We start from the raw sequence: 15,684 nt of genomic DNA, 5'->3' as shown, positions 1-15,684 counted from the left end.
TGAATCCTTGAGGGAGGGATCCACGAGTCTGCACTTCCCAGGAGCTCTCTGAATGGCTCTTCTGCAGGCTGAAGGCTCAGATCTCCTGCAGTAGATAGTGAAGAGAGTTTAGACAAAATAAGATGCACCATCCTGCATTAGACGGTAGAGAGAATTTAGACTGACAGGCAGCCTGGTGGGCACTAGACTTCTTGGGGTTCAATTCAGCCTCTGCCCTCACTGGCTGTGTGACTGCTTCATGCCTCAGTTTGCTCACTAGTAGAAACAAATCTGTAAAAATATCAGTAACGTTGGTCATCATGAGGATTAAATTAGTTAATATGTGCATACATGCTAAGTCGCCCCAGTCTTATCTAACTCCTTGTGACCTTGTAGACTTAGCCCACCAGGCTCCTCTGTCCATGGTATTCTCCAGGCAAGAATACTGAAGTGGATTGCCATGCCCTCTTCCAGGGGATCTTCCCAACCCAGGGATTGAACATCTTACATCTCCTGCACTGGCAGGCAGGTTCTTTACTATTAGCACCACCTGGGAAGCCCTAGTTAGCATGCTTAAAATAGTGCTGCAGGTGGGAAAAGTGGTGTCCGTGTTCGCTGTGAATATTGCCCCATGCACAAGAATGGCATGAGCAAAGTCAAACAGATGCAAATGGGTGGCTCTCTGAGGGAGGCAAACAGACATCCTTGTTAAGAGCAGGTTTAGGTCAGTAGTTTTCAAATTATGGTATGCAAAAACTTCACATGGGAAGCATGTTAAAAATGTAGTGTCCTTCCAAAGATTTGATTTAGTAAACTTGGAGTGAAGCTTTGGGATCTGCACTTAAAATTTTTGAAGTAGGTGATCAGCACATTTTTAGAAACCCAGGTTTCAGTGGGGAAGTACAGGCATTTAACATTGGCGAGGCCTCATGGGATTTGGCTTGGGCCATGAAAAGATATGGATGCTAATTGCATATTTAATATCTGCTTTATTAGGTGTGTCCAGAAAGCAGTAGAAGTATCTGGGAGGTACAGTGTGCATCCTACAACAACAAGCCGTTCATGGGCCGTTTTTATGAATGGGAACCATTTGCAGAAGGTAAGAGTAGCCCCAGTCCTGTCCACAGGAATCAGTTTTGTCTGTTCTCCAACCCTGTTGCCTTTTCGTTGTTGCTGGAGGAACTGGTGTGATGCTGGCTAGAGTGGCATGCAAGGAGGAGCTGGTAGTAATAGCTCTCAGGTGACAGCTGGATCATTAGTCAGATGGGAGAGGCTTTGATTGGAGCAAGCAGCATCTGAGGATGGCAGGATGAGTGAGACAGAACAAGGATCGAGAAATGAGTAGAAGCAAGAGATTCAAGCTAAACCTGTGAGGAGTGAGCAAGGATAGTTTCCCTTTCCCTTGGTTCCTGCTGCAAGGGCTGGTATAATGGCTTAAGAGAGCATGTAGAGTTGTGGGACTGACAGTTGTTTGGCTTTTGTGTTGGGGGAGCCTCGAATGCAGTTTCCAAAGAGGAAGTGTGGTAGGCAACTATTGCAGAGCTCGTCAGCACTGTTCTAGATCTTGGAGTCACTTCCCTTTGCTGTTTGTTTTGTTTTGATGAGGACCATTTTTAAAGTCTTTATTAAGTTTTTACCATGTTGCTTCTGTTTTATGTTTTGGTTTTGGGGCCATAGTGAGTTGTGCTGATTCCGTTATAGAATCTGTGTCCACACGTGAGAAGTCGTGCCTAGGTGTAAGGCCGTGGGAGGAGGGAGGCGGGGTGGATGTCTACTCTGAAATGGGATGTGGAATTATTTTTGTCTGCACATTTGTCTCAGAGAAGTGTCTGTAGCTTGGATTGGATTCTCAAAGTGGTCTCATGACCACTGCCCATTAGAATCACTGGGGAGCCTTCTAGAAATACTGAGGCCTGGGTACCACTCCCAGAGATTGTGATTTAATTGATTTGGGGTGCAGCCTGGGGATGGAGATTTTTTTTTAAGATCACAAGTCATTCTGATGGGCAGCTGGGGTTGAGAAACTCTAATCCAAGAGGGAGGCAGGATCTCAGAAGAGGTGGTGACTCTGGCTTAAATTAAGGCACAGAATCATAAGTGTTTTGTAAACTGTGAAATATATTCTTATGTCAGGGCAACAGTACTTGGCAGTGAGCACTTGGAGAAGTAACCCTTTCTTTTGTCTGAGCTGCATCCTTGCTTTTGTGTTGGCTGTGGGTAGTAATAGCTGCTTTACCGTGGTTCACTGGGAGGCAAGGTGAATTCCCCCAGCCATGCGCTGTTTGTCCCCATTGTTTACCCTGAAGCTGGAGCCACATCACCCAACCCTCTCTGCTTAGTTCCACGTGGTCCTCTGCCAGCCACCTGATCCTATCAAGTCTGGTAGACTCAAGTCTAGTATCAAAAGCTCTTTGCACCCCACAAAGAAAACTCATGCCGATATTTTCACCTATTATCAGTATTGCCTGTGGATGCCAGCTGTTGCCTATGTATGATTCTACTTTTTCTGTCCTTTTGTTTGCCCTGTCTCAGGCTGGACTTTAATTGTGAGTCCTCAGGTAGGAGGAGGGTAATTAACATCTGATTCAACTTTTTATTTTGGAAAATTTCAAACATATGTAAAGATAGATAGAATAGTATAATCATATGATAATAACCTCCTATATACCCATCACTTAGTTTCAGCTCATGGCCAGTCTTTTTCATGTATAGTCCACCTGTTCATCCCCATCCAAATATGGCAAACTATTTGGATTCACATTATACAACATTATTCACTGGTGCATATATTGATTAGAACTCTTGGTTGTAAGTGACGGAAACCCAGCCTACCTATATTTAAGCAAGAAAGATACTTTGTTGGTCCTGTTACTGGGAAGTCCAAGAGAGGGGCTGGGATTTAGATGTGGCTGCATTCCAGGGATTCAATAACATTAGGAGCCTGCTTTTCTCTCTTTCTCCATCTCTTGGTCTGTTTACTTACTTCTCAGGTGGATGGACAGGCTAACATGGCTTTGAACTTGCAATCATAGTAAGGAAGACTCTCTTATCTAGTGTTACGGGTTGAATTATGTCCCCCAATTTTTCTATCCCTGGTACCTATGAATTTACTTATCTGAAAATAAGGTCTTTGCATGTAATTAAGGTTCAGGTTAAGAAGAGGTCATACTGGATGAGGGTGGGCCCTTAATCCAATATGACTGGTATCCTTATGTAAAGAGAAGAGACACAGACACACATATGGAGGACACCCAGGCACAGACAGAGGAAAGATGGCCATGTGACACCAAGGCGGAGCTTAGAGCGATGCAGCTACAAGTCAGGGAATACTAAGGGTTTCTGGAAAATGCCAGAAACCAGGAGGAGTAACAGAAAGATTCTTCTGCAGAGATTGCAGAGGGAGCAGGGCCCTGCCAACACCTTGAGTTTGAATTCCCAGCCTCCAGAACTGTCAGAGAATAAATTCTGTTGTTTTAACCCACCCAGTTTGTGGTCATTTGTTATGGCAGCCTAGGAAACTAATATGCTTAATGAGGGCTTCGGTCTCAGAAAAACCACACTGTGATCTTTTTTGGGTCATATTCCCATCCCTGGACATGAGTTTAGGGCCTAGGCTGGGGGCAGTGGTCCTTGGGTTAACTCAGGTCATGTGACTAGCTCTCTGGTGGGAAACCCACATCCCAGGAAGCGGAGGTGGGAAAGAGGGAGTTGGGACAGACAGAAAAACAGAATCTTCTACAGTAATTATTATCTACTTCTTCACCATAAGCCACTGAAATTTTGAAGGAGCCAGTGAGAATTGCTGGTGTTTTACAAAGAAAAGAAAAGTGCAGAGCAGCAGCAGATTAAAGAAATCAACCATCTTCTGCACTGTGTTTGTTACTTTGTCTAGAAAATTTAGCATTCTTTAAAAATATTTACTGACATGAATATGTCTCACATGCCTAGGAGGAGAGGATCCCAGAGTCACTGAAACGGCATTTATTTTGGCTCTCTTTAAACAGTTCTTCTTACTGCTAAGATTGTTTTCTTGATTTTGTCCTCTTCCCTCTTAAATGACTCCCAGGCTGACCAGTGGGAGGAAGACGCTGTTAATGTTTCTGCAGGGTGTTCATATTTTACGGCTGGATTTTGCGTTCGGCTCTTGGCTTTGTTTGGATGTCTGTTGCTATTCACATGTGCCTACTTAGGGGAACAGCTGCACTCATTCAGCCCAATGCCACATAGAATAGTAAAAGCAATGTACACTCTCTGATAAACACATTAATTTCACCACATGCTTCTTCTTAGACCTTTGACTGCATTTCTTGGATATAGTGATCTGTCCTAAGATAATGCCTCTAGGAATTTTTCTCATAGACTTAATACCGTAAAGACGATAGAAGTAGAATTCCAGTGTCTATGTGTGCCTGTTTACTCAGTATAGTGATAGTTCATGTGTCACCCTCGTCCCCCTTCACTCCAAATCACTTTGGACTATAAATTGTATGGTCAGTGTAGCTAGAAGAGGACACTTTAATAGGCAGAGTCTTGTTTAGGTGCACTGGAGAAAATTGTACCTGTTTTCATAACTAGAATCTAGAGTTCTACCGGGTCACTGTGGGCTCTACAGCAGTGAGTATCAGTCTTAATCCATAAACCAGGGGACAGCTTTGTATTGGTATTTCAATGCACCATATGACCCCAAGAGCTGAACTAAACAGAGCACAAATCTAAAAGCCAGAAGTGAGGCTGAATCAGAACCTGGAGCTTGCCAACTGGTTGTATGACCAGGGCCAGTGTATCTGTCAGGACTGCGTATCTTGAGCTGCAGGAACAAAGGGCCCCTGAGTCCTTCTGACTGAACAGAACAAGTTTGTCTCTTGCTCAGATCACCTGGGTGATGCAGTACGTGTTCTGCTCATTCAGGGGTCCAGGCTGATAGAAGCAACATCTCAGCTTCTGCTTCCACTGAGGCAAGGAAAGGGAAGAAATGAATCACCCATGGATCCTTCACATTTCTCCCAGAAGTGATCAGTGTTGTTTCTGCTCACATCTCATTAGCCAAAGCAAGTGACACATCATGTTTGACTTCAAGGGCAGCAGGGAGGTACCATCCTGCTGTGTGCTCAAGGCAGAAGTGAAATATCTGTGACCACCCTAATGACTAGTACAGGCAGGAAGCTTCGAGAGAATTCCCTGAGTGTCTTCCTTCTGTAAGTGCAGGTGACTTTTATTAGGCTGCTTGCAAGATGAGTAGATTTGGTTCTGGGGAATATTATAGGTGACACAGAGTTTCTAACAGTTACAGGGCCCTGAGCCATTTAGACTATTCCTTCTCCTTGATTAAAGCTCCGAGGGGCAGGGATGGAATGTTGGCGCCAAGGAGTGCTGCTGACTCCTCTCAAGTCTAGCCCTGGCACAGACCACATTGGTGCGGGGGTCAAGGACTGTCATAAACATGGACAGTATTATCAAAACTGTATGATGTGAGGAAGGAAGGCTTAGGGCCAGGTGCTGGTGGACCTGGGATTAGGATGTTTATGTTTTACTCAAGCAACTTTATTCATTCCTGAAATTCTCGCTCCATCAGCCCGCCCCTCCTGCTCAGACAGTTCATAGTCATCATGGACTTTTTAGAGTGGACAGGGAAGACCTAAGGGAAAGGAGAGGAGTTTTCCAGTTTTCTGCCCCCCAACAGATCCATTCTGAAGCTCTTTTATCCAGGCCTAGGAATACCCGGCAAAACAAGGCCATGTTTGCTCAGCATTTGAGTGTATCATTGAGGACAAGGGGCTTCCCTTGTAGCTCAGTTGGTAAAGGATCTGCCTGCAGTGCAGGAGACCCAGGTTCGATTCCTGACTTGGAAAGATCCCTTGGAGAGGGAAATGGCAACCCATTCCAGTATTCTTGCCTGGAGAATCCCATGGACAGAGGAGCATGGAGGGCGACAGTCCTTGGGGGTCGCAAGAGTTGAACATGACTTAGCAACTAAACCTCCACTGAGGACAAAGCAAAATCCCGAGAGCAACCTCTTTGGAAAACAAAACAGTGATTTTGGTTTTATACATGAGTTGAGTATGAATGAATGGTATTGAGCTCCCCAGCAAAAGTTGGGGGTATTTAAGGGAGATATCTTAGGGTTGTAGACCTATATTTGAAGTCATTGTTTTAGTGTGATAATTAAAGCCACTGTGATGGAGACCTTCAAGAGAGTATAGAATCACGAGGACAAGGGACTCAGGAAGGAGGTTTGGCGTATATCCACGTTAAAGAAGCAGGGGAAAAAAAAAAAAAAAAAGAAGCAGGGGAAAGGGACCCAACGATGAAAGGAGCCTGAGAAGAGGCGGCACCAAGGTGTTATAGTGCCTTATATCATCTCTAATAGTAATAAAGTCTATTGTGGCTTATAAAGTTCTATTACATACACCACAATGAGGGACAAATGAGATAATAGGAGTTGCAAGCACTTACTGTGTACCAGGCTAACTCATTTAATCTTTACAACAACCCTGTGAGGTGAGTCCTATTATCAGCCTCACTTTACACAAGAAACAAAAGATAATCATTAAATAATTACCCAAGGTCACCCAGATAGTAAGTGACAGAGACAGGTTCAAACCTCAGAATCTGGCTACAGAATCTATACTTTCAAAGTATATGAAAGCCAGGAGAAAGATATGTAGAGTTGTGAGCATTTCAGACCAGTCTTTCATACCTGTTTTCCTTGTAGAAACTATCTGAGTAATTAAAGTTTAACTCTTCTTAAAAAAAAAAGATAAGTGCTCGCTTCGGCAGCACATATACTAAAATTGGAACGATACAGAGAAGATTAGCATGGCCCCTGCGCAAGGATGACACGCAAATTCATGAAGCGTTCCATATTTAAAAAAAAAAAAAAAGATAAAAGAAGGAGTGGTGGGGGAGAAGCAGTGAATACAGCTTAACACAGCAGGAAGTCAAGGGGAGGATGGGAACTGAGAAAATAAGACTAGGATAGACTGTTGGGAAAACCACTGGGAAGAATCTAGAGGGGTGGAGCGAGGAGGGCGGTGGGAGGCATCTTTAAGAGGGAGGGGACATGGGTATGCCTATGGCTGATTCCTGTTGATGTGTGGTAGAAACTTTCACAATATTACAAAGTAATTATCCTCCAATTAAAAATAAAATTTTAAAAAAGTGGGTAGCCAGTGAATAGGGCTTGCTCTTCCTTTTAAAAATTGTCATGAAGAAGGCATATTAAGGGTGTTTGCTAGCTTAATTTAAGGTAAAGAGAAACATTTGTTTAGAATGGTAGAGAAATGAGAATTATGGAGATTGAGAGACTGAAACTTAAAAAGGAAGAATAAGGGTTTAATAGAAAGGTACCTATAAACCTAGTCTATCCTAGAAAAAAAGGTGGAAAATAAGCACCATTTTCCCTCCTGGAAAAATTATATTGTTGTTTCTCTGCATGCTGTTAATACAAAACTTCTTCACCATTAAATGAAAATTCATTTATTCAAAAGCAATGAAAGCAATCATAGTTCCATAAAAAATATTTATTTAAGAATGTTCACAGCAACTTTTTTCATGATAGCTTCAAACTGGAAACAACCCAACTATTTCATCAACAGGAGACTGAATAAACACACTGTGTTACATTTATACAGTGGAGTATTACTCAGCAATGATAAAGAACACTCTACTGATACGTATAACGATCCAGGTGAATATCAGAAACACTGTGTTGACCAGAGTAAGCCAGATACAAGCCTATGCACTATCTGATTTCATTTATATTTTGTTCTAGAACAGGGAAATTTGGGCAACACTGATGGCAGTCAGAACAGTGTTTGCCTATGGGAGTGGGGAAGGAATAGCTGAAAAGGCCCATGATAGAGCTTTGTGGAATGATAGTCATGTTCCAGATCATAATTGGCATGGCTGTTACTCAAGTTTATGTAGTTGTCGAAACCCATCAACTGTACATTTGTGATCTATGCATTCTACTGTATATAAATGATACTTTAAAAAGTCATTAGATTCTCTTTCCTGTTCTGTCTCCATTCCTAAAAGTAAAATTTAGAGCTAACATAAGTTTCACCATTATAGGACTATTCTAAGTCTTGCTAGTTTGCCTCTCTCTTACTCTATTTTTTTTTTAATACTCTTTATTATTGACCATAGAGCCACAAGAGGATTTTAGGGAGAATGCAGAGAATCACTTTGGAATCATTTAGGATCATAGGGCTTAGCTGAGCCTGGAAATCCTCAACTAGGTACAGAATCTAAAGAAGCAAGCTGCACATCTGTGTAAGTTAGCATTCTTCTTCTTTTTTCATAAGCGGCAGACACCAATTTTGGCTAGGTCAAACACAAAAAGATTTTGTTGGAAGGATATCCAGTAGCTCTAAGAATCAACAGGAAGTGTGTGGGAGCAGATTGGGTGAAGGACAGATACAAAGCAGTAGCTAGGGATCCCGGTGGACAGAACTGATGGACTTGCTTGCCTGCTGCTGGTGTTGCTGCAGTGGATACATTTTAACAGGTTTCTCCATCCAAGACTCAGAGCCCTGGAAATAAGAGCCCTATGGCTCGGCAGAGGCCACATGCCCACCACTTGGCTGGGGATAGAAGGGTTGGGGGAGTCCTGATTGACAGTCCCAGCAAGGCTACATGCAGAGGAGGAGAATAGATTCCCAGAAAGGAAATCCAGGCGCTGAACCAAAAGAAGGAAGAATGGGTCTGGGATGGCCCAAAACAACCAATATCCATGATGGAAACTCATGACAAGTCAGGATCCCCACCTGGTTTGTCAACTGTATTTAATGAGACTTCTTGACACCTTTGAGGGACTATTGGAATTAGGCTATAACTTGTGATTGTCACTGTTTCCTTCTCGTGTTTACATTTCTGAAGATTTCTTCAGATAGGCCTCCTTATATAGGCATGGCTGTGTGACTGTGTGGGTTCTTTCTGCTTCCACACATTGTCAGACGTAATTTGGACTGACCAGCGTGTTTGCTCAGGGACCTGGGAGAAAGGCTGGGGTTCTGTGGTACCTTCATGCTGTGGCATGCTGTGTTGAGGATGACCTCAAGAGGAAGTGAAGGGGGCTAGTAATGGTTGTTCTTTTCCTGCTGATTTCTGTCATCCTAGACAGACTCTTGGGTGGGATTATATGTGTAAAGTACACCTACATCTGTGTACCTTAGATCAAGTGGGCCTTTGTAAGCATCCCTATGAACAAAGCTAGTGGAGGTGATAGAATTCCAGTTGAGCTATTTCAAATCTAAAAGACAATTCTGTGAAAGTGCTGCACTCAATATGCTAGAAAATTTGGAAAATTTAGCAGTGGCCCCAGGACCAGAAAAGGTCAGTTTTCACTCTAATCCCAAAGAAAGGCAGTGCCAAAGAATGCTCAAACTACTGCATAATTGCACTCATCTCACACCCTAGCAAAGGAATGCCCAAAATTCTCCAAACCAGGCTTCAACAGACATGAACTGTGAACTTCCAGATGTTCAAGCTGGATTTAGAAAAGGCAGAGGAATCAGAGATCAAATTGCCAACATCCATTGGATCATTTAAAAAGCAAGAGAGTTCCAGAAAAACATCTACTTCCGCTTTATTGACTACACCACAGCTTTTGACTGTGTGAATCACAACAAACTGTGGAAAATTCTTAAAGAGATGGGAATACCAGACCACCTTATTTGCCTCCTGAGAAATCTGTATGCAGGTCAAGAAGCAACAGTTAGAACTGGACATTGAACAACAGACTGGTTCCAAATCAAGAAAGGAGTACCTCAAGGCTGTATATTGTCATCTTGCTTATTTAACTTATATGCAGAGTACATCATGTGAAATGCCAGACTGGATGAAGCACAAGCTCGAATCAAGATTGCCAGGAGAAATATCAGTAACCTCAGATACATAGATGACACCAACCTTAGGGCAGTAAGTGAAGAGGAACTAAAGAGCTTCTTGATGAAAGTGAAAGAGGAGAGTGAAAAAGTTGGCTTAGAAGTCAACATTCAGAAAACAAAGATCATGACATCCAGTCCCATGCTACTTCATGGCAAATAGATGGGGAAATAATGGAAACAGTGACAGACTTTATTTTCTTAGTATCCAAAATCACTGCAGATGGTGACTGCAGCCATGAAATTAAAAGACGCTTGCTCCTTGGAAGAGAAGCTATGACAAGCCTAGACAGTGTATTAAAAAGACAGAGATATCACCTTGACGAGAAAGGTCCACAGAGTCAAAGCTATGGTTTCTCTAGTAGTCATGTATGGATGTGAGAGTTGGACTATAAAAAAAACTGAGCACAGAAGAATTGATGCTTTTGAACTGTGGTGTTGGAGAAGACTCTTGAGAGTCCCTTGGACTGCAAGGAGATCCAACCAGTCCATCCAAAAGGAGATCAGTCCTGGTTGTTCATTGGAAGGACTGATGCTGAAGCTGAAGCTCCAATACTTTGGCCACCTGATGTGAAGAACTGACTCAGCGGAAAAGACCCTGATGCTAGGAAAGATTTAAGGCGGGAGGAGAAGGGGATGACAGAGGTTGAGATGGTTGGATGGCATCACTAACTCGATGGACGTGAGTTTGAGTAAGCTCTGGGAGTTGGTGATGAACAGGGAAGCCTGGCGTCCTGCAGTCCGGGGAGTCACAAAGATTCGGACCTGACTGAACCACTGACTGACAGCTAGATCATGTGTTCCTCTCAGTATCTAAAGAGTAAGAAGGATGTAGGGCGGGGCACATGGTATCAAGTCTCTGTGAGTGTTTTCCTGGGAAATTGAGAATTTGGAAAAGAAAAGATTGTTTGAGGAAAAACATTGCCCCTGCTCTTAAGTATTCTAGAAGGTGTAAATGTTCATGTAAAAGCAGTTTCTTTCCTGGTGCTCGCACCAGTGTCATCCTAGGTAATCAGTAAAGAAAAGCCTCAGGATATATTTCAACATCTAAAAAGCAGATTAGTCTAAATGTAAATAATTTTGAGGATTTAAAGGCAAGGGTAAAGCTTAAACCCATTGCAAAATATTCAATAATGAGACCCAGTCCTGTCATTTCTCTCTCCTGAGAAGCTCAGCTTTCTTCAAAGACTGCCTCTGTCCTCGTGGTGTGTCTGGTCAGGATGAGCAAGGTCAGATGTCATTATTCTACAGACTCAAGAACTGAGCCTCCAGGTTGGATGACCTGCCCTGGGTCACAGGATAAAATAGAAGGGTCAGATTAAAAGAGGTGTTACATAACCACAGCCTGCTGATTTCAGAGCAGCCATTTGCCTCAGGGGCTATGAAAGAATTTTTCCCTTCATGTAAGTGACTGATTTGGTACCTTTAAAAACAAACAAATGTGTTTTTACATTGACTAAGACTTTTCCAAGAAATGCTGGGACTCTGTCTTAATCCTTGTAGCACAGTTCTCTCACCCTCTGAGCAGATGCCTCTGATCACAAATTGATAGAGCTGGGTCCCAAAGGAGTGGTCAGGACCTTTGGTTGCACCTTGCATGGATGTTGAGACACTAGTATGGGGCCAACATCAAGAGGTTTTTAGAATTAGACGTGTTAGAGCTGGAAAATAATCCATGAAAATGCAAATTCTGTTTAAGTTGTAAATCCAGCCCATCCTTTTGCATATTGATGAAAGAAATTCTCCTTCATCTGCATAGTCCCTCCCCCAAAGCTGTTAAACAGCAACCGTACCTGTCAGTATCTGTTTCTTAGAAATTGCAGTGAGAACATTCCATGAGTCAGTGGAACTTGTTAACAAAGGATTAAAGGAAAAATCTGTTGTATATCTGGGGTTGGGTAGGAGGAAGGGAGAGAGCAAGCTCCAGCATTCCTGTGTTTACCCAGGCGGTTGGCTTCACCTTCCTCTTCACAATGCCTACACTTTGTAATAAGGCCATTCTTACAATGCCACTGTAATTCATCCTGGGATGATTGTTGCCTGGCTACCCTTTGGAACCACATTGAATGAAACCTCCACATTTCCCCTTCAGATATTTGAAAGCAGTCATCCAATATATGAGTCATAACAAGCAGCTCTGGTTGAGTGTGTCTCTGGTGTGCAAGGCTCAGGAGCATGGAGTGTCACTGGCATGGATTAGTGCTGTCTTGCATAACTATGGGAAGGGAGATGGTAGCATGTATCCTCCCTCTTTTCTTATAGTTGATTTACTGTACTGTGTTAGTTTCCTGTGTTGCTGCTGCTGCTAAGTCACATCAGTTGTGTCCAACTCTGTGTGACCCCATAGATGGCAGCCCACCAGGCTCCCCCATCCTTGGGATTCTCCAGGCAAGCACACTGGAGTGATTTGCCATTTCCTTCTCCAGTGCATGAAACTCAAAAGTGAAAGTGAAGTCTCTCAGTCGTGTCCAACTCTTCACGACCCCTTGGACTGTAGCCCACCAGGCTCCTCCTTCCGTGGGATTTCCCAGGCAAGAGTACTGGCGTGGGTGCCATTGCCTTCTCCAGTTTCCTATGTATGGCAAAGTGATTCAGTTATACATATACATATATCCTTTCATTCTTTTTTAGATTCTTCTCTCTCATAGGTTATCACAGAATATTGAGTAGAGTTCCCTGTGCTATACAGCAGGTTCTCGTCGGTTATCTGTCTTATCTATAGTAGTGTATGTATGTTCATCCCAAGCTCCTGATTTATCCCTCCCCTCCCACATTTCTCATTTGGTAACCTTAAGTTTGTTAACCTCAACATCTGTGCGGTTGTTTCTGTCTTTCACACTGTGATAACATAGGTGCCAGTTAACCCAGTAATGAAGGAAATGATGCAAATAAATGCAATGAATGCATTATGTTATGTCTAAAATGTGTTCACATTTAAAATGGAAGTAAAAAACCAAATAATATGTAACTGATTCTAATTTTCCAAGAGAAGACATTTAGGATGGCTGAAATAGTCAGGGACAGGCCTGGATTTCCCAGAGTAATCCTTCAAATTAAGGCTTCTTTCAGGGGCCCAGTGCATCTAGAGGTAGAGAAACTAAATCAAGGATAGTTTCTAAAAACTGGATTGTCTGCTATCGATGTATTAAATAGGATTCATTCTGCATTTAGAGTTGTGTTTCCTGTCTGCATCTGAGGCTGGGTTGACTAAAGCAAAATAAAATGAGGTAGTGGCAGTGATTTATATCTGAATTATCCTGGTTCCAAACCCAGCTATTTTCAGCCTGAACTATGCAGATAACTTGCCATCATGTCCTGAGTACACATGTGTCATTATCACACCTCTTTCCTGCAAAACCTCGGAGACACGAACAGCGATTTGAGGTCCTTTGAACCCAAATACTTAGGAACCTCATATTTATTGGGATATATATTTTTCCTTAAGATTACTAATTGTGATATACAGCCTGAAATAGAAGGCTTTGGTTCACAGCCATTTCTGTTCAAATGGGAGAAATTTCCGGATTGTTGCTTTTCTCATCTCTTTCCTGTTCTGCACCTCTCACTGGCCCACTGTCCCCCCTTGATGGAAACCAGTGGTCACTGAGTGGCCCACTGTCCCCCTTGATGGAAACCAGTGGTCATTGAATGGCCCACTGAAGCAAACACACCTTAACTGCTCTTTCTGTGATGGGTCTAACATGGTGTAGCTGTAACTCCGCCCAGAGCTAAGCAGAAGTACTATCACTACCCTTATACAAGTCCTTCTGTTTGGCTTACCCTTTCATGGTTAGTGGTTAGTTTTTTATCTGGATTTTTTCATTCTTTTTGGGTTGCAAGATACACACATACACACACCACCACCACCCCACCCCCGGGAGGAAGCCACTGTTTAATTTGTTGACAAACATGTGTGGATATGTTTAAATACTTTAGAAGTAAAACAAGGAAAGTTCAGTTCAGTTGTCGCTCAGTCGTGTCCAACTCTTTGCGACCCCATGGACTGCAGCATGCCAGGCTTCCCTGTCTATCACAAACTCCCAGAGCTTACTCATACTCATGTCCATTGAGTCGGTGATGTCATCCAGCCGTCTCATCCTCTATCGTCCCCTTCTGCTCCTGCCTTCACTCTTGCCCAGCACCAGGGTCTTTTCCACCGAGTCAGTTCTTCACATCAGGTGGCCAAAGTATTGAAGCTTCAGCTTCATCATCAGTCCTTCCAATGACTATTCAGGGCTGGTTTCCTTTAGGATGGACTGGTTGGATCTCCTTGCAGACCAAGGGACTCTCAAGAGTCTTCTCCAATACCGCAGTTCAAAAGCATCAATTCTTCGGCACTCAGCTTTCTTTATAGTCCAACACACATCCATACATGACTACTGGAAAAACCATAGCTTTGACTAGATGGACCTTTGTTGGCAAAGTAATATCTCTGCTTACTAATATACTGTCTAGGTTGGTAATAGTTTTTCTTCCAAGGAGCAAGCGTCTTTTAATTTCATGGCTGCAGTCACCATCTGCAGTGATTTTGGAGCCTAAGGAAATAAAGTCTGTCACTGTTTCCATTGCTTCTCCTTCGATTTGCCATGGAGATGATGGAAGCTAGTGGAGGTGATGGAATGCCAGTTGAGCTATTTCAAATCCTAAAAGATGATGCTGTGAAAGTGCTGCACTCAATATGCTAGAAAATTTGGAAAACTCAACAGTGGCCACAAGATTGGAAAAAGTCAGTTTTTGTTCCAATCCCAAAGAAGGGCAATGCCAAAGAATGTTCAAACTGCCCCACAATTGCACTCATCTCACATGCTAGCAAAGTAATGCTCAAAATTCTCCAAACCAGGCTTCAACAGTGCATGACTGTGAACTTCCAGAAGTTCAAGCTGAATTTAGAAAAGGTAGAGGAACCAGAGATCAAATTGCCAACATCCGTTGGATCATAGAGAAAGCAAGAGAGTTCCAGAAAAACATCTACTTCCGCATTATTGATTATGCCAAAGCTTTGAACTGTGTGTATCACAACAACTGTGGAAAATTCTTAAAGAGATGGGAACACCAGACCACCTGACCTGCCTCCTGAGAAATCTGTATGCAGGTCAAGAAGCAACAGTTAGAACTGGACATGGAACAACAGTCTGGTTCCAAATCAAGAAAGGAGTACATCAAGGCTGTATATTGTTGCCTTGCTTATTTAATTTATATGCAGAGTACATCATGTGAAATGCCAGGCTGGATGAAGCACAAACTGGAATCAAGATTGCCAGGAGGAATATCAGTAACCTCAGATAGGCAGATGACACAACCCTTAGGGCAGAAAGTGAAGAGGAACTAAAGAGCCTCTTGATGAAAGTGAAAGAGGAGAGTGAAAACAAGAAAAGGCCCCATGTCAATTACAGTTTGGACCTGTAGATAACTACAGTTAGACCGCTAGATAACAGTTTTGTAAATGCAAGTGATTGATAACTGATTACCAGCTTTGGTAAGTCAACAGACTTTACAAGATTGCTATTTAGTAATTAATGAAAAAAAAAAAACTTAGGAGGACAAAACTCTACATTGTACTCAGTTAATCTTGTTCTTCTAAACTTTGTTGCAAATGGTTTTCATCATGGAGGCATGGAGGAGATTGGTGAGTACATACTAATGGGGAAGGTTTGCATTTGGGAAAATCTGAAATGGAGCAGGTTATAGGTGAAGAGAGCCAGATGTTTCAGGGGTCAGAACCTCTAGGTAGACAAGCCTTGTCACGAGTTTAGTGAACCAAGAGTCACCAGCAGAGTAGGGCAAGAGACTGGCAGGGCAACCGTAGATTTCACATGTT

The 15,684-nt window shown here is 42.8% G+C and overlaps 1 protein-coding gene and 1 non-coding gene across 3 annotated transcripts in view; both read left to right on the top strand.

Moving 5' to 3' along the window:
- Window positions 1-15,684, top strand: part of THSD4 (thrombospondin type 1 domain containing 4) — a 648,360-nt gene that overhangs the window by 143,223 nt on the left and 489,453 nt on the right. For both annotated transcript variants that reach the window (XM_061157947.1, XM_061157948.1), the window contains exon 6: window positions 976-1,078. In XM_061157947.1, the coding sequence (XP_061013930.1) occupies window positions 976-1,078 (103 nt within the window). The remainder of the gene's footprint in view (window positions 1-975; window positions 1,079-15,684) is intronic.
- On the top strand, window positions 6,741-6,847 carry LOC133067471 (U6 spliceosomal RNA). The gene has a single exon (XR_009695264.1). It is a non-coding gene; the product is annotated as a U6 spliceosomal RNA (small nuclear RNA).

Source organism: Dama dama, chromosome 12, assembly GCF_033118175.1.
Source record: "Dama dama isolate Ldn47 chromosome 12, ASM3311817v1, whole genome shotgun sequence".
NCBI lineage: Eukaryota > Metazoa > Chordata > Mammalia > Artiodactyla > Cervidae > Dama > Dama dama.
The sequence above is the reverse complement of the archived record's forward strand: the minus strand, read 5'-3'. Positions and strand labels throughout refer to the sequence as shown.